At 35.3% G+C, this 20,430-nt stretch overlaps 1 protein-coding gene across 2 annotated transcripts in view; it reads right to left on the bottom strand.

Annotated features, from left to right (window-relative positions):
• Positions 1-13,088: 13,088 nt before the first annotated feature.
• Positions 13,089-20,430, bottom strand: part of LOC106867928 (uncharacterized) — a 259,365-nt gene continuing 252,023 nt past the window's right edge. For both annotated transcript variants that reach the window (XM_089359665.1, XM_089359666.1), the window contains one exon: positions 13,089-13,350. In XM_089359665.1, the coding sequence (XP_089215791.1) occupies positions 13,219-13,350 (132 nt within the window). In that variant the 3' untranslated portion in view covers positions 13,089-13,218. The remainder of the gene's footprint in view (positions 13,351-20,430) is intronic.

Consider the following 20,430-nt stretch of genomic DNA (forward strand, 5'->3'; position numbering starts at 1 on the left):
TACCTTGACATTATGGCCTCTGGGGAAATGTTTCTTTATTAACGACAGCAAGTCCCTGGCTACGTTGGTAGACATTTCAATGTTAAATGGGGGATTATAGCAGATTATTTTCTTTTCCTAATTCTTTTGGGGTGAGGAGAGGAGGTTTGGCGGTTCGTCAACATACCTTAGCTTCTCAGAAAATCCACTTCTAGCCAAAGCATCGTTGCAGTAAGGGGGAGGCTCTATTAAAGATCTCCATGCTGGCTGAGAGTTTAGACACCCGTTTGCTAATGCCTGAAACCAGGTTTCTAGTTATAGCGGAGGTGGACGTGGGTGGGTGGTTGAGCTCTTATGGATATATTCCTGTAGGGGCAATATTTGCCCGTGTTCAGGCCTAAGGTTACGCCCAAGAAATCGACCGTAGTCAGGTAGTAATCGCTATGGGCAGGCCGAATTCTGAATATTTTTATCAAGTCCTTGCTGAACCTGTCCATGGCATGGCCATTCATATGGCTTGAGATAGTCAGGCCAACGTCCATATAGAGGGCCGACCTATGTGGATGGGTACTCTCTTGAGGAGACCCGTCAAAGCTTCCCATAGGGACATCAAATAAGGGATCGCCTTCTTTCTTCACCCAGAAGGAATCGTCATGAGTCAGAATTGACTTCCTAGCATTCATGATGATTCTGATATCAAGATCACTAATGTTGGTATATTGTCCAACAAAAGCTTGGGTCTTCAGGAGGAGGGGCTTAGATATGAAAAGGTAGATGTCAACAATGTCGAACTGGGTGAATTTGTAGGCTGATTTATTCTCGATACCACGGAACCAGTCTATCACAGCTGCGCTGGAGTTCCATTGAGTCAACTCTGTAGCCCTTCTGATACCAGAGTTGATAGTATCGAGAATACGCTTAGTAATGATACCTACCACGCTTTTGGAGGGGTTGATCAGCATGCATTTGGGGTTGGTATGGAAATTAAGCTTATGGTCCTTAAGTGTATAATATGGTGTAGTTGCTTGGTAATGCGGTCCACGCGATCCTCTATCTTAAGGCGGATAGCTAGCTTCTTCGTTTCTGTGTTTATGCCATTGTATGTGGAAGTACGTTTTTTTTCTGTTTTGGTGGTGGCGCTTGTGAGGAGTTTTGAGTGTGTGGAAATGTTTGTTTCGTAAATATATTTTGTTTTGTCTGCGAGGATGTGTAGATTGGGAGATTGTTTAATACTGGTCATATAGTCATTTAAGGATTTAAAGAAGGGGTTAGAATAATGCCGAACCTATATGCATGTATATATATATATATATATATATATATATATATATATATATATATATATATATATATATATGTATCTATGTATATGTACTATATACAAATATGTATATAATATATATATCATATACAGAAATCTATGTATTTCTTTATATGATATATATATGCATAGATATTTATATATTTATATTTGTATACTTATATATATCTCCTTCTTTCTCTTCCCCCTCATATCACCTCATGTATACTTCTCCCCACATTCTAATAACACACATATCTTCTCACAATCTAACGTTTTGTAATTTTTAATTTAAATTCCCTGTTTTTCATAAGACGAATCTTAACATGGAATTTCATTTATCTAGTATTTATTACTTCATTTAACCAATATCTGTGAAGTTCCTGCATTTTTTCTTCTATTATTTATATATTTCCAGCTGCAGCATCCAATATTTAGAACACTTGTTGCTTTCGGTTGTTCATATCTCAATTATTTCGTTGGTATATTTGTTCCATTTATAAAAGAAATTCGGTGCTTTTTGACGCGATTCGCATCTGTACAAGTGACAATATATTTCACGTATATTTATCATACATTATCATTTTCCATCATAGATATTTTTTATATGAAGTGTTTATACTGCAATTCTGCCATTCTTTATACTGCAATTACCTCATGATTTCGATTGTTATTTGCGGTATAATTTTCACTTACATCCCCCACGAAGGAAAAAAAAAAAATAAAAGAAAAGAAGACAATACAAGATCTTTATCCCAGAAATATTCTGTGTCGCAAATAATGGCTTTCTTATTTTCTGTACAATTTTCAATTATACACACGTATATATTTAACGCAAAAGAAAAAGAAAAGCCATATATATTATAAAACTGTCAATGTAATAAATGAACGTGATTGAAAAGTACAATCTTTCCTTAAAAAAAACGCGTCTTAAATTACGAGTGACAGCATCCTATATATGGCTGCTTGGATCTTAGTTATGAATAACATATATACATACACGCATACATAAGAATAGCTAATATGCTGCCACACACACAGACACACGCACGCACATAAATATACATGTGTGTATGTATACATTCACATATTTATACGAATATTGCAAATGTATATTGTGAAGGTGCGTGGCTTAGTGGTTAGGGTATTTGGTTAACGATTGTAAGGTTATGTGTTCGATCCCCGGAGGTGCGTTGTGTCCTTGAACAAGACATTTTATTTCACGTTGCTTCAGCTCACTCATCTGGCAAAAATGAGTCGAACCTGTATTTCAAAGCGCCAACCTTGTCTGCCCGAGATGGCTCAGTAATTTGCTTGTTAATTTCACAAGCAGGTTTTCTCCGTTGATCGGATCAACTGGAACCCTCGTCGTCGTAACCGACGGAGTGCTAGTTATATATAGTACACATGTAAATATGTGCGTGTTTGCATATATGTGTTCTGTTTCTCTTTTTTATTTCGAGTAAATTTTAACCGGCCACCAAATTGATAGTAAGGTTGTGAGGGAAAGTATCTTGATTTAATCAATATCATTGAAATCTTAAGACGGTCTTGCAGAGATTTTAGTCTCAGATATCATGATCATTTGTAGCATATGAATTAAGGATTTGCATTCTCTACCCCAAATTCCAAGTTCAGCCATACTTTGCTCAAGGTTGGTTGTTATGTATCCGGTTGCTCCCATAATAAGTATGAAAGTGTATCTTGGGTACTGGATTTTCAAACTCTTCATTAACAGTCCATAGATGTCTCCTTTCTCTTGTATTTTCCTTACCACATTGGTGTCTAGAGGGCAGCTGATTATCACAACAGTACATATCTTTTCTTAATGGTCCCACACAACAATATCTGGCCGGTTGTGTTTTAACATGGTGATTGTCTTAATTTTTAAGTTCCACCAATATTCTTTTGACCCATCGGTCTCAATATATTCAACTTCGTCTGTCTGTGTATGTATGTATGCATGTATGTATGTATGTATGTATGTATGTATGTACGCACGCACGCACACACACATACACATACATACATACACGTATATACGTACACATCTATATATGATATTTATATAGATGTGATGGGTTGTGTAATACGAAAGTGTGCATACGCGTACACACAAAGGCATCGAATTGCCCGGAAGGATATGCTTATGTATATATGTGTGTGTGTGTGTGTGTGTGTGTGTGTGATAGAGGAAAGAAAAATATATACATAAATGTGTATATACATATAAATATGCACATACACACATACACGTATATACCTATACCAATATGTATCTATCAATCAATCTATGTATGTGTACATGTACGCGCGCACACGCACACATACACACGCAAGTACATACATGCACACATACACAGGCACACACACATATGCCTGTATATACGTATGTATATTCGAGTACATGTAATTGTCTATATGAGTAGATATAGTTTATAATAGATAATGTGTGTGTGTGTATGTGTGTGTGTGTGTGTGTGTGCGTGTGCGTGCGTATGCAGATTTTTCTGTACAAATATTCGTCGGCAAAATCTAGACAAGAAAGTTTCTCATTATACAATGCTACTGTTGATGTTCAGCAACACAATTCATCTGGCATCTCTACTTCACAGAGGTCACTGATCGGGAAAATCATTCTATCAATATTTTTTTCCTGTGCTTGCATCGTCTTTAATGAGGTACTGGCAGTGGTGATAGTGGCGAAGGAAGCTGGTGTTTAAAATATACAGCTTTCATTATAAAGCCCTGCAGTGAAAGAGAAGCTTTTCGGAGGAGTTTTTTTTACACATCCGTTGATTACATACACTCTCCTTTGTCAGTTGTGTCGACCGTGTTGTTATTGTTGTTGTTGTTGTGGGTTCGTTAACCCTGTGATCTTTCAGAATTATATTATGTAGGTAGTCGGTTGAATCACTGGGAGATAACCACAAATTAGTTTCAATAACACCCAGTGTTAATCACAGATCCAGTGCTATTCACACTCAGTGTTTTATAGATACAGTGTATGTAAAATGACCGTACAGATCCAGTGCTTCAGAAATCTATTGCCAATCGTGGACCCAGAGTTTCACTAACCATAGATCCAGTGCTAACAACAGACCAAATGATAACCACAGATCCAGTGTTTTGCAGAGCTAGTGTTAAGCGCAGGTCCAATACTAACTACGAATTCAGTGTTAACTACAGATCCAATGCTAACCACAGATCCAGCGACGATTACAAATCCAGTGTTAACTCATGAATCAGTGCAGGATACAAATCCGTACTAACCGCAGTTCTAATGCTAACCCAAGCTCCTGCGTTAACTACAGATCCAGTGTTCACTACAGATCTAGTACTAACCACTGATTTATTGCCTTGAAGAGGCAATCTTTTATAGATCCAGAGATCAGCGCAGATCAAGCGCTCAAGATAAAACAAGTAATAACGTTACATCCAGTGCTCACCACAGATCCGCGGTTCACTACAGATCTGGTACTTCCGATCCAGTGCTAACCGTTGACGATGGTGCTGCTGCTATTTCTGTTCGGGTTTCTGCTATTGCTATTGGCACTGTCAGTCCTGCTACTGTTGTAGTCGTTAGGAAAGCTGCTGCTGTTGCTGCTACTACTAGGGTCGGCGACCACCTCAGCTTCATAGACGACTCCTTTGGTTTAGAAATGTCCTCCAACTGGGCATCTGTTGTAGTCCCTGCGTTAACATCCCGCCTCCGCTCGTAGCCTACGGGTGTTGGCTAGAATGCTCTTAATATTGGAAGCGCAGTTAAGGGACCCTTAGGTTGTGCCTGTTGAAAATGTGTCGTACCTATGTGAACGTGTGAAGTGTTTATCTACTAACCTAAGGAATATCGTACCCATACACGTTTTTACATTGAGGGAGAAAGAGGCGGAAAACCAAATGATACTTTTGAGGCGGTTCCTTTTGCAGGTGTTAGGGCCCGGCATATAAGAGATGTGGCTCCAAAATCTGCAAGCAGCTAGTGCTTCGTTATAGTAGGGAGCTGTTGCATAAAAAATCTCTTGGCTACAAGAAAGGTTCGTGATCCTCTTGCTGACACCCTTCACCAAGATTTTGAACACGATAAGTGGGCAGCAGGGTGCTGTGTTGATGAATGTCAATTAATAGTGGTCAAAGGGAGACAATCCCGTATTGAGTAACGAAGTCTTTTCCTCCTCCATTTTCTTGAGTAGCCACTTGCTAGAGAGGCCGTAGGCCAACGGGTTTTAGGGTCTGAAGAAACGCTGTAAAGCTAAGCGTTTTATGGCCTCGAAACCTAGGAAAACTCCATAGACCGGCTCTATCTATCTATCTATCTATCTATCTATCTATCTATCTATCTATCTATCTATCTATCTATCTATCTATCTATCTATCTATTTATCTGCATATATCCATATAGAGAATTGAGGTAGAAACATAGAAAAATAAGTTCACAGTAATCAAAGACTCGTTAAAGGATCATTAAAAGCAACATATTTAACAGAAAAGCAGAAAAACATAGGGACAGTAGAAATCAGGAGGGGCATCTTCCATGGTTGTTCTATTTCTTTTCCTTACATGTCTTTGGTAATTTCTGGTGGGAATTAAAAATCCTTCAGTCCCTGCTTTGCGTCCTGGGCTTCTCAGCCATTGTCTGTCTTTTTTGTTAAGTATTATCCAGTATTTGCCACGAAAGGCTTTTCTTGCCATCGTTTTATCATGATCCGTTGCTGTTCCAGTTTTAGTTTGGCTTTCAGTTGTTTTACAGCTTTTGTCGTTTCTTCTTTTTCTTCCTAGTTGTTAGGTAGTATAACTTCTTTTTTGTATTTGTCAGCTTCCTTAAAGATTGAAAACAGTTTTTTTTTGTTTTGGTCGTGTTTTGTGGCTATTTGTATTAGTTTTCCTTGCTTCTGATGTATGTATTTCTATAGTCCTATGGTGACTATTTTATAATAGTTTTCTAACTTTATAAGGCCTCTACAACCTTCGATACGTTGTATATATAACCTTTCTATGTCAGATTTTGGGTGGTGCATTCTAAATCCTCTCATTATTTTTTTGTTTTCCTGTCTATTTTGATTAGTTCATTTAAAATCCACTTAAGAATATTGTAGCTGTAACTTATAACTGGGCCGGCTAGAGTGTTGATACCTATTATCTTGTCTTTCGTATTGAGTTCTGTTTTCAATATTAATCTAACTCGTCTGTAGTATTCTTTTATTATCTCCTCTTTCATTTGTGTGTGTTGTATCGTATCTAGTTCATTGATTCCTAAGTACAGGTATACCTCACCCTACATCGTTAATTGGTTTCAGTAGACACGACTCAAGTTGAAAAACGACTTAAGTCGAATTAACTTGTCTCTAGGCTAGGCTAGGCTAGACCTAATTTACTTGTCTCTATCCTAAACTGATAATAACTATTCCCAGTTCTGTACTTTATCTATGAATGCATTTTCAATAATACATGGTTAATAAAAACCTATTTTAAGCTTACAAATAATCTAAATTTACGTAATCTAAATTTACGAATACAATTTGGTAGTGCTTACCGTACATCATGGACGCTTTATTTATGAATGCGGTTTGCAATAAAACATGGTAAAATAAAAGCCTTTTTTAAGCTTAAAAAACAAATTCAGTAATTATTATTATTTTGCAATAGTAAAAAAAAAAAATAATTTTAAATTTACCAATACGTACATACAATTTGGTGGTTTACATCGTGGATGTAGATGGCTGTGGATCGTCAGTACCAACAGCTGACTCTGGATGTTCTTGTTGTTCGATGCGCTTAAAAAAAACTGGTTGAGAGTTCCTTGAACTGTCTTCTTCTTTTCCTCAAGGATTACATTATAAGGAACAAAAGCTTCGTGACAAACCCCCATAATCTTGGAAAAGCGTTGAGCATTTGGATCCATATCCTCGAACATAGAAAGACCTCTTTCGTTATATGCAAATGCTTGCTGCATTTTCTTAATGGTAAAGTGGCGTGGCTCAGGTTCGACTTTCTCTTCTTTATTTTGCTGCTCGTGAAGATCTATCAAATCCTCGTTCGTCAGGGGCTGTTTGTCTTTTTCAAATAAATCTGTGAAATCCTCCGCCTCCAAATCCATTTCCAGTTCTTTATTCGTAGTCACCAGCGTTTTGTTGATGGCAACATTATCAAACCCCTTAAAATCATTCACGAATTTCTGGCATGGCTTCTTTCATACACCATTCATTGCCGTGCTCTGTACATCATTCCATGCCGCTGCTATGTTCTATACTGCCTTGTAGATATCGTATCTCTTCCAAAAGTCGCGAAATGTGATGGACTCATCAAGATCAGTTGTAGCTATTGCTTGCCGCAGCGTATGCTTCATATAGTAATACTTGAAGATAGCTATCATTCCCTGATCCATTGGCTGCAGAAGAAACGTAGTGTTCGGAGGGAAGTATATGACAATAACGTTGGGGTCAAAATCTACGGTGTTTTGCGGGTGGCCAGGAGCATTATCTAAGATAAGTAAAACCTTAAAAGGAATCCCTTTCTCCTTACAGTACTTCTCTGCTGCTGGGATAAAATGACTGAAAAAAACAATCTTCAAAAACAACAGTAACCCATGCTTTTGAATTTGCCATCCAAATAACAGGGAGTATTGCCTTGGGTATGTTCTTCAGGGCACGGGAGTTGTGTGTATGATACACAAGCAATGGCTTTTACTTAAAATCTCCTGCACAATTACCTCCCAACATAATGGTCACACGTTCTTTTGAGACCTTGTAGCCTGGAATAGTTTTCTCTTCCTTGGAAAAGAATGAACGGTCTCGTAATTCTTTCCAATACAATCCAGTTCCGTCTACGTTAAAAATCTGTTCGAGAAGAAACCCGTTTTCTTCGATGATTTTCTTTAATGCATTAGGAAATTCCGTTGCTGCTTGTTTGTCAGCCGATGCACTTTCACCTTGCTTCTTTATGGAGCGATAACTTCTTCGCTCCTTAAATCTCATGAACCATCCATGACTTGGCTTAAACTCTACATCTTTCTCATCTGGATATTTTTTCTTCAGGTCCTCAAAGAAAGACAACGCTTTCTCTTGAATAACTTCTTGACTAATAGTCGCACCCTGACGATTCAACCCAACAATCCAAAGAGAAAGAAGACTTTCCATTTCTTCAAAGATCTTGCCTCTTTTCTTATCGATAACAGTGTTCTTCATCTCTGGGACTTCAGATTTGATATGTACTAAAATATTGTCCTTATTATGTACAATCGTCGATATAGTTATCCGACTCATCCCAAAAGATCGTGCAACTGCTATCACTTTTTCACCTTTTCCATGGCATTTTATAGCCAGTTTATCTTCCAGCGTTAGCATGACGCTTAGCACTTTCACTATGAATTTTCTTAGGAGCCACGAGGGCAAACAATGAGGTCACAAATGAAAGAGAATGAGAAAGCAGCCGATAAACAGACGTAAACAAATCTGAATTCAGCACCTTCGGATGATCTCTATTCAACCGCTACTCGTCTGCTACTCAACAGTTATTCAACCGTCAGTCGACTGTCAGTCCACCGCTACCACGGTCAGACTACCTCTATTTATATGTCTTGGTCGAGCCTACTTCTTCGCTTGAGGGCGTCGACACAACACTTTTATAGTTAGTACTCTGTCAGATTCTAATATTTCTAGACACTTATAACTCTCTCCTTCTTTCAATGATTTTAATGTCTGGCCATCTGGCAATTGGATGCCTTCACTGTAGACTACCCGTTCTCTTCTTATGACTGATATTTCACACTTACCTATGCCAAATTCCATGTCTATAACTTTGCTGAAAAGTCTTACAGTCTGTATTAAGGATTCTATCTCTTTTTCATTCTTAGTAAAACACTTTAAATCACCCATGTAGAGCAAATGGTAATTTTTCCCTTACTATTTCTGAACTAATACCCTGCCTTTGCCTTCCTTAATACTAAACTGAGGGGGAGGGTTATTATTATTATTATTATTATTATTATTATTATTATTATTATTATTATTATTAATAATAATAATAATAATAATAATAATAATAATAATAATAATAATAATAATAATAGTAGTAGTAGTAGTAGTAGTAGTAGTAGTAATAATAATAATAATAATAATAATAATAATAATAATAATAATAATAATAATAATAATAGTAGTAGTAGTAGTAGTAGTAGTAGTAGTAGTAGTAATAATAATAATAATAATAATAATAATAATAATAATAATAATAATAATAATAATAATAATAATATTGGTTTCAAATTTTGGTACAAGGTCAATAATTTCGGGCGGGGTATATCGACCACAGTGCTCGGCCCAAGTGCTCGGCCCAAGTGCTCGACTGGTACGTACATTATGGATCTCAAAAAGAAGAATGGTAAAAGTCGACCTCGGCAGAATTTGAACTCAGAATGTGAAGACGGATGAAATACCGCTAAGCATTTTCCCCAGCATGCTAACGATATGTAGATTATTCAAGAAGAACTTAAAACAAAGTATGCTTTTCGATGCTTATATTAAATTTCAATGGGCAATTAATTCAAGCGTTTCTTACGTAAGTTTCAAGTTTTTTATAAGTTGCGAGCATAAACTCACCAACAAAAATATCAACATGGAGCATTTTATTTATAGACATGCACACATAAACTCATGTGCGTGGCATTACATATACTTTATATATACATAAATGGATGAATACATATATACGAGGTGGGAGGTGTACTCAAAAGTTCCTGGATTCAAGGGTGTTGCGAAAGGCCTGGTTATAGGCCCAAACTTCCGAGTTCTTTTACAGGGCTTAGAAAAAAACTGAAGAACCACTGCAATATGTGTGTGAATCTGAGAGGGAAATATGTTGAGTAAAATCATAATTAACTGATCCCCATGTATTTTCTTTTACTCAAATCCAGAGATTTTTCAGCCCCCACCGTATGTGTGTGCGTGTACATGTGTCTCTGTGTGTGTATGTGTGTATTTACATACACATGCATGTATGCTTATATATATATATATATATATATATATATATATATATATATATATATATATATATATATATATATATATATATAAATATAAATATATATGTGTGTATGTATATATATATATATATATATATATATATATATATATATATATATATATATGCATGTATATGATGTATATATATATGTGTGTGTATGTATATATGCATGTATATATATATATATATATATATATATATATATATATATATATATATATATATATATATTTATAAATATAGCAACTGCCCAGCTATGGGGGAAAATATGGTGACTGCAATCGCCATAGTTTCTGCCATCATTGCCATCTCTGAAAAGCGCAGGGTTACATAATCGGGCTGTTATCTAACACTCCGTTGAACTCCTTGTGCGAAACCGATTGGTAAGATCGGGCGTAATGGGTACATAATACTGTACAGTCCGATTAATATATACATACATATATACATACATACATACGTGCACACGCACATACATACATATATGTGTGTGTATATGTGTGTTTATATATATATATATATATATATATATATATATATATATATATATATATATATATATATATATAAAGAGAGAGAGAGAGAGAGGGAGTACAAGAGTAAAAACAAAAAACAAAATGGGATAAGTTCACAATCAAAAGGATAATTTTGTTGCACAGGGAAAATGAGAGAATTAATAATGATCTTTCGGATATTGACCTTTTTCGGAATATGGATGGATAAGAGAAAATATGGATAGAGCAGAAAAAATATGGATGTAGTGGAAAAAGAGGAGGAAAGACGACGAAAAATTTGAGGCGAAAATGGCCACGTGAAGCTGGTCTACTTACTGGCTTTTATGCACACACACACACACACACACACACACGCATACATACATATATACATACATACATACATACATATACTCACATCTATAAAGAGAATGATACTACGAAGCTGGCTAGATCGTGCTAAATCGATTCTTTATAGACTTAATCCTTTGGACGGATGGAAAATTTCCAGGAGAACTCTACTGAAGTGGCTGCAAATGAAGAATATTTTTTCTCTAATGAGGAGATATTGCAGGTTGCTTCAGAATCTGGAACATTTCTCTTAGGCAAATCCTAAAGTTCCGTGACATGTTCAAGTATGGAGCGGCCTGATTAAACTACAGTTCGTATTACTGGAGAACAAGCCAATTCCTGGTCATCTAAGCTCGACAGAGATGTGATATTTTTTTGTTCCTTAATTTGAATGAATGGAGATATTGATAAGAACAGCCTTTGAAAATATTTGCAGTTAGACTTGTATTGAAAATATTATTTTCAATGTCATGTGGTTGTTGTTATAGTTGCTCGGGATGGGATTACTTTAGAGACTCAGGACCCCTTTAGTAAACAGGTAGATGGATTTCGATAGTTACAAGTATGAGTTTGGAATAGGGTTCTATGGATGTGTATTTTCATTTATACTATTTGATCTGTTCAGTCAGGAATAAATGACCTGAACGTTGTGTGGTCGAAGAGCTTACGTTAGTTGTGCGTGGGTGGAAAACAATGTCTTGTTAAAGCTAGGAAATTCGTAGCTATGTTTGTGGGAACACCTACATTGCCTGGCTGATTAAGCTAGATTAGCTTCCTCTTCCTGTAGGTAGGATCTTATCCATATAAGCTACTTTCTCATTGAAGTTGCTTATATCTGCGGCATTGTTATAATAGAGCACTGTTTTATGGAAGCTATTAGTCTAAGGACACATCAGAACTTCTGTACTAATGTGGGTAACAAGCTTCCTAATTATAACTGGCGGAAAATTTATGCATCCACGCATATATAAACACCATAGAGACACACAATACACCACAGAAACACATACATGCATCACAGAAACACACACACGTACGTACATTTGAATTTACAAACAAGAAGAAAAAGTGACCAATACAGAAGTACAATGTAATTATATATTATGGCCTTGAGATTATTCTCTATTGCTACTTCGAGTTGCGCAAAGTCTCGCAGATTACGAAATTCAGGATTAGCGAGGATTCATGAAATTCACAGTAGCAACAAAAAGCAATCGCAACACCATAATATATATATATATATATATATATATATATATATATGTGTGTGTGTGTGTGTGTGTGTCTGTGTGTATGTATATATATATATATATGTATATATATATAAGTATATAAATATATACATACATATATATATACATATATATGTATATATATAAATGTGTCTATATATATCTATATCTATTTATCTATCTCTATCTATCTATCTATATGTATGTATATATATATATATATATATATATATATATATATATATATATATATATATATATATATATATATATATACATACACACACAAAATACACACACATGTGTGTGTACGTAAGTTGTATTGAAAACATGTATGGTCTTGTTTTATCTTGTTTATCAAGTTTTTAAAAATATTTCCGTATAAGTTCCTTGGTGATCATTTAGACCAATAAAATTACTATATCCATTATCGGCATCTTCAGACCTTTACAGTCTCATCTTCTGGACGAAGTTACGTTGGCATGTATTGCTTCTTGTTATATCATGGAAGGCCAATATGGTTGGTGCAGATGCCACCGCCGGAATTTGATTTTTGTGACCGTTATATTCACACATGATTAATAAAATTTTTATTTTGTTTGTAACAAATTTAAGTTATTTGTGTTTTATCATGTTACTATGTAAACAGTATTCCTCCCACCATCATTTATTTTCTGGGGAATTCTGCAGAGTATACATATATTGTAGTACACTAATGTTTTCCTATTTAATTTTGACTTGTGTTGTGTGCTGTGTACATACACACACATACAGTTAATATGATACAATAATTAAAAAAGAATGAAAAAATATTCATAAAGATCCGCTTCATTAATTTTCAAAATATCATTGCTTCTTTCATTATAGAAGTTATATACTTGAAAAAGTCCGACCAGGCTTCTTCAGTTTCTATTGTCCATTTATCTTTCATGGTTGGCTTGACTGCAAGAATAAACTGCGGTCCAATTAACTGCAAAAAAGAAAAAAAGAAGAAACAATATATTTATATGTCTATGTATGTATAAATACGCGTATATACATACATACATATGTGCATATATATATATATATATATATATATATATATATATATATATATATATATATATATATATATACATATATATATATATATATATATATATATATATATATATATATACATATATATATATATATATATATATATATATATATATATATATATATATATATATATATATATATATATATATATATATATATATATATATATATATATATATATATATATATATATATATATATATATATATATATATATATATATATATATATATATATATATATAAATTCAATAATAGGACGAATTCTTTTACAAGAATTTATCATGTAGCTAGCGTGAAAAAAACCTCATAAGGGAAAAAATCCATCATTTATTCCCGAAATATATTTATAGGGGTTGGCTTTGAGAGTTGCATTTCCTCGCATTCGCTAAAAATGTGCTTTTTTATAGTAGTCTGACCTTAGAGTCCCTCATGGCGTGAGGCGTTATTATATAGTAATGCCCTTATATAAATATAAATAAATAAATAAATATATATATATATATATATATATATATATATATATATATATATATATATATATATATATATATATATGGAATATACAGATATGCAATAGAAATATGTATATGTGTTTATATCTGTATATGTCTATATATACATATGAGTATAGATATGTATGCACACATCGAAATATATTTACACATGTATATAATTATAAAAAAATTTAGTGACCGTGAAATATCACGCATATCTGAATTTCGATGAAAATTGTAAATAGTTTTATAGATTAATTTAATAATGTAAAAATTTAAACTTAAAAATTATACAAGGACTCTATAATGATCACATGTGTGTGTGTGTCTGTGTGAATGTTTTCCTCAAATTTGTATTATTAAAAGTTTCACAGATCCACCCCTACCAAAAAAAAAAAAAAAAAAAAAAATCAACCGATTGCTCGGACACTTAAATACTGGTTGATAAAGCAGTTATGGTTTCTAAATAAGGTTAATTTTCACCGCAAGGAAAACTTCTTCATATTGATATTTTTATGTCATGTAGTGAAATGAATAGATGGGAGACAACATTTTGTCTCAGTAAGAAGAAATTTAGATGGAATTAAATTTCGGTTAAAATTCAGGCAACGCTTATTAACAAGAAATAACTGAAAATTAACAGAATGGTCTGTTTGTGTCCGTTTTCTTATTAAGATATATAGTGGGCTGTTGCAATATGTGCATTTTCTCACAAAGATACGCAGACAGTAGTTGCACTCTTCAAAGTAGTAAGAATGGGCCTTATCGAGACTATTTCTACTTACATCAGACATGTAATTTCGCTGATCCCTCTTGGAACCACCAGATCTATGCTCTCTGTTCAAACCTGACATTTATCTCTGAGTGTCGGTTAATTTAAAACCAGCAGCATTCTAACGTAGATGATAGTTAACCAGGTGGAAATAGTGGAATGTGATTTCGTATTTACTGCAGATGCTACATTGTTTTTATGCGGCTGTATCAGTTGACTTAGCTGTGGGGATTATGTTTCAGAATTTAAGCAGAAGTTACCTCTTCTACACAGAGGGAAAGATTTATCTCTCCTAACACCAGAATACTGAATTTATAAAAAACGTTTAAAGGGCCGCTAGCATTTATTAAAAAGAAAAACTTAATCTATCATGCAAGAGTTGGTTCAATGACAACACTTTCTTCATAAAAACTGTTTTAATTAACACAACATTGGAACCGATTCTGTGGTCATTTCTCTTTTATATATGCATTATTATGTTAAATTTAAACTACTGTGGTGTAAATATTGTACAACAATAGTACTCACTTATTTTATAAAAAGCAGCAAAAAAAAAAACAGCAAAAAAAACAACAACAAAAAACTGCAGCAGTAAAATAGCACATCATATTAAACTCAGATCAGTGGCTAATAGTTTTTGCTTGTAACTTAATTCATCATAATCGTATTCGAAAAGTGTTCTGTCTTTTATAAAAAATCTTCATTTTATTAATCTTTTATATTTTACTTGTTTCACTCATTAGGTTGCGGTCATGCTGAAGCAACGCCTTGAAGAATTTTTAGTCGAATGAATCAACTCCAGTGCTCATTTTTTTTAAAGCCTGGTCCTTATTCTATCGGCCACTTTTGCCGAAACGCTAAGTTACGAGGACGTAAACGTACCAACACCGGTGGTGGTGGACACACACAGACACAAAGACAGTCACACACACACACACACACACACACACACACACACACACACATATACATACATATACGACGAGCTTCTTTCAGTTTTCGTCTACCAAATCCACTCACAAGGATTTAGTCGGTCCGAGGCTATAGTAGAAGACACGTGCCCAAGATATCACGCAGTGAGACTGAATCCGGAACCATGTGGTTGGGAAGCAAGCTACTTACCACACAGAGACAACGATCTTTTTCCGTTACATTTGTCCCAGTGGACTTAATATATTGTTGTTGGCACTCCGTCGCTTACGACGTCGAGGGTTCCAGTTGATCCGATCAACGGAACAGCCTGCTCGTGAAATTAACGTGCAAGTGGCTGAGCACTCCACAGACACGTGTACCCTTAACGTAGTTCTCGGGGATATTCAGCGTGATACAGAATGACAAGGCTGACCCTTTGAAGTACAGGCACAACAGAAACAGGAAGATAGAGTGAGAGAAAGTTGTGGTGAAAGAATACAGCAGGGTTCGCCACCATACCCTGCCGGAGCCTCGTGGAGCTTTAGGTGTTTTCGCTCAATAAACACTCACAACGCCCGGTCTGGGAATCGAAACCGCGATCCTATGACCGCGAGTCCGCTGCCCTAACCACTGGGCTATTGCGCCTCCACACTTAATATACTGGAGTAGATTGGATCTTGTTCAAAACGGGGACACCAGTTTTCATTTATGTTTTATGTAGTGTTTTTGGTACCGAAAGACTTTCAAACTTCGTATACTTATCTATTTTGTGTTATAGAACAGAAAAAAATTTTTGTATTCGAATTTATTTCATGTAAAAAATTGTCTTATTTCGATAATTTCAACCAATCACTGACAAGTATTCAGCTGTTTACAATTACTCCTTTGGCAGTTTAAGCGGTGTAAAGCGTATTTAATCTCCATTACTTCTGACATTTTGCAGAGAGGCAACACACGTGTGTTCGTTTTCCCTAACCCTAACCCTAACCCTAATTGACTTGCTCCTTCCCTTAAAAACCAGGCCTTGTGCCTATAATAGAAAGATTTATTAGCTACTGCCAATATGCTTCAGCCATTTTTTGACAAGGAAATAATAATTTTATCACCGCCAGAATCGTTTGTTTACGTAGTCAGCACTTAATGTATTCGGCTGAATGGACGTCAGTCATTGGTTGAAATTACAGAAATACGACAACTTTAACATGAAATAACTTGCGATGTACGTTTTTTTGTTAAGAAGACTAAGAGAAAAAGATGTTTTATATGACACATTCTACCAGTGTCCCAAGTTTCAAAGTGTTTCGTTAAGAAAATACTGGCGCCCCCGTTTTGAACAAGATCCAGTAGATTTAACATACAATATTCCTCGGAGGTTTTTTAGCATAGTGGTGGCGGCGATAGTAGTGGTAATAGTGATGATGGTAATGATAGTAATACTGATGTTAGTGATGGTGGTGTAGGTGGTAACTGTTAAATTTATTTCATGAAGTTTCAATATTTTCATAGCATAATCATGATCTGTTCAATAAAGTTCCACCGAAACTGCGTTAACTGTCTATATTCTGAAGGGTGGGCTCGGAAGAGATGACAGTGACACCACTCTGACCAGACATGTTCTTACTATCTAGGAACGCAAAAAGGCACCATACGTTCTGAGTTCAAATTCCACCGAGGTCGACTTTGCCTTTCATCCGTTCGAGGTCGATAAAAATAAGTACTAGTTGAGCACTGGGGTCGATCTAATCAGCTTACCCACTTTCCCAAAATTGCTGGTCTTGTGCCAAAAATTGAAGTCAATATCTTTCACTGACTCCTGAAATTTCTTAAAGTATTTCTAATGTTATATCATCAAATGGGAAAATCATATGAAAATTCTTACGGTGCTTGAAGTAGTCACATTGACATATTTTCAGTAGACAAGACTTCCTTATAGATTGCCATTGTAACTTAAAATACTATTAAAAAAAAAAAAACATTTTGCTCTTCAGTCGACTTTTACAACAACCACTTGTATTTTCTTCATTTTTCTTCCACTCTGTTTTCTTATTACAATAATATCTATAAACTCCTATAAATGTGATGATTTTTTTTGCTATCTACAGGCAGACATAGACACATAAGCATAGAAACACAGCTGCACTCTCATGAATAGACATTTACACACACACACACACACACACACACACACACACACACACACACACACACACACACACACACACACACATACCCCGCCCACACACTTATGTGTGTGTGTGTGTGTGTGTGTGTGTGTATATATATATGTGTGTGTGTGTTTGTGTGTGTGTATGTGTGCATGTGGTTAAACATAGTAAAAAAAAAAAAAAAAAAAAGAAAGAAAATTCTTTCGGAAAACTTTTCTGTCGACTACAGTCTTTTCTAGATTAGTTGTTTTTGTATATTCATTTTTTTCAGTAACGATGTTTTTATTGCTCTTTGGTGGTGGTAGTGATGGTGATGATAGTGATAATGATGATGGTAGTGATAATGGTGGTGATGCTGATGTCGATGGTGATGGTAATTGCAGTGAATGTGATGATAGCGGTGTTGGTATGGGTGATGGTGTTGGCGACAAAAGGGATGGTCGCGATGTTAATGGAGGTGGTAGTGGTTGTGGTGTTGTTGAAAACATGGTGGTCAAAATCACGATGGAGCCGTATTTTAATCGTTTCTAATTTAAGCACAAAGCCAACAATCTTGAAGGTAGGAGTGTAGTCGATATTATCATGCCATCATGCCATCGGCTGCAATACTTGATTGATACTTCATTTTATCGATCCGGGAATGATGAAAGGCAAAGCTGACCCCGGCGAGAGTTGAACACAGAACGTAACGAGTCGGAAGGAATATTGCACGGCATTTTTTCTGATACTCTAACGATTCTGCCAGCTCGTTGCTTTTATGTAGCAGTATCTAATGTTTCAAATATTGGCACAAAGCCAGCATTTGTGTGTTTGAGGGTGTGCAAGTCGGTTGCCTCAACTCCACTGCTCATCTGGTACTTATTTTTACCGACCCCAAACGGATGAAAGGCAAAGTTGACCTCGATGGAATTTGAACTCAGAACGCCGAGACGGACGAAATGCCGCAAAGCATTTCGCCCGGCATGCTAACGAGTCTGACAAGCTCGCCGCCTTACAGAAGTATCTAATGTTAACATTGTTGTTGTTGTTGTTGTGTATTACCGAAAAGTAATGAAATAGGAGAGAACATAAGGAACCAAGCTAAACACTGTTCAATTATTTAGTTTCATTTCCTTAACATTTTCAGTACAATTCTTAAAACGGCATTGGTTTTTCTTCTCTTTGGGATTACTTAAGACTATAAACTATAATATCAGTAATTTACTTGGGTCGAATCTCTCTCTTTCTCATTAAATATATGTGTTAAATTAAGAGATTATCAGGTATCGTTTAGCCTCGAACTCAGATCTAATGAAGCAAACTTATTATCGAAGACATAAATACATATATCCCGTCGTTGCCCTGGTAAATTACAGCCAGAATCACAATGTTCAATGTGTTCTTCCCTTTTTTAGATGGTACTGTATTATATGAGAGAGGTTAGGCTGCTGTTGTTGAAATGGTATAGCGTTGAACGAAATACTTTACGGTACTTAGTAATGTTTATGCGTTAATTTGTTTGTGCTACACCTGCCTGGTTATTTTTTTATATGCACCTCTGCCCGAACTGTGTATGTAGTGCTATGAAGTCTTAGAGTGCATTTCAAAGTTCAATATCCCGCATTAAAATTGATTTAATCGTTGCTAGTATTTTTCAATGTATCCCTGCTTTTGTAGGTTTTACACCTGCCTGGTTATTTTTTAATATGCACCTCTGCCTGAACTGTGTACGTACTAACATGAAATCTTACAGTGCATTTCAAAGTTTAATATCCTGCATTAAAATTTATTTAAACTCTGTTTGTATTTATCAATGTATCCCTGCTTCTGCATGTGTTTTATATTTCGCATTAAAATTAATACCCTCTTGTGAGGAATGAACTGAACCGAGAGAGTATATATGGTTCGTAGAAGTTCGTGTTATTTCACAGTGAAGTTGGAAAGTGTCAGTTGGTTTGTTCATTTGGAATATTTATTGTTGGTTCGTTGGAGATTGTTGGATTGTTACGTTCTTATTGCTGCTGCATTGTTATTTTATTATTGTATCACACTGGTACTGTGTATCGTAGGACATTATCCCAATAGTGTTGGTACTACTATATTGGATACAAGTCACATTACAGTATCTGGCAACGAGGGGTTCGAAGCTCACGTAGGTTTCACCTGCAAACCAAGCATTAACCTGTTTTCAATCATTTTTTACCAGATTGTCAGCCTTATGAAATTTCTTCCTTGCCCATGCTTTTTCTTCTGCAGCCATCAACATGATATTATTCAAGATCAACTGTGTCAATCTTACCAGTTTTGAGCAGCCTGCAAAGACCATAGGTACAGCCCTTGCCTTTCGTCTCAGAAGGAATGCAAAAGCCAAGGATACAGCCCCTTCGTCCAGCCAAATTGGTAAAATAAAATAGAAAAAACTAAAAAAAAAACCCTGCAGCCTCTGCTATTCCAGTGAATTAATAAGCTGTATACTATATCAAACTGAGACCACATCATCATCTTTAACATGTCTCACAAAGGCACAAAGCAAGAAGTTTTATAGGAGGACACAATTAGTCAACTATATTGACCCAGTACTTACTTATCTAGTATTTTATGTTATTGTCCACAGAAACAAAGAAATGTGAAGTAAAATGC

The sequence above is a fragment of the Octopus bimaculoides genome, chromosome 11, assembly GCF_046866305.1.
Source record: "Octopus bimaculoides isolate indiv1 chromosome 11, ASM4686630v1, whole genome shotgun sequence".
Classification (NCBI taxonomy): Eukaryota; Metazoa; Mollusca; class Cephalopoda; order Octopoda; family Octopodidae; genus Octopus; species Octopus bimaculoides.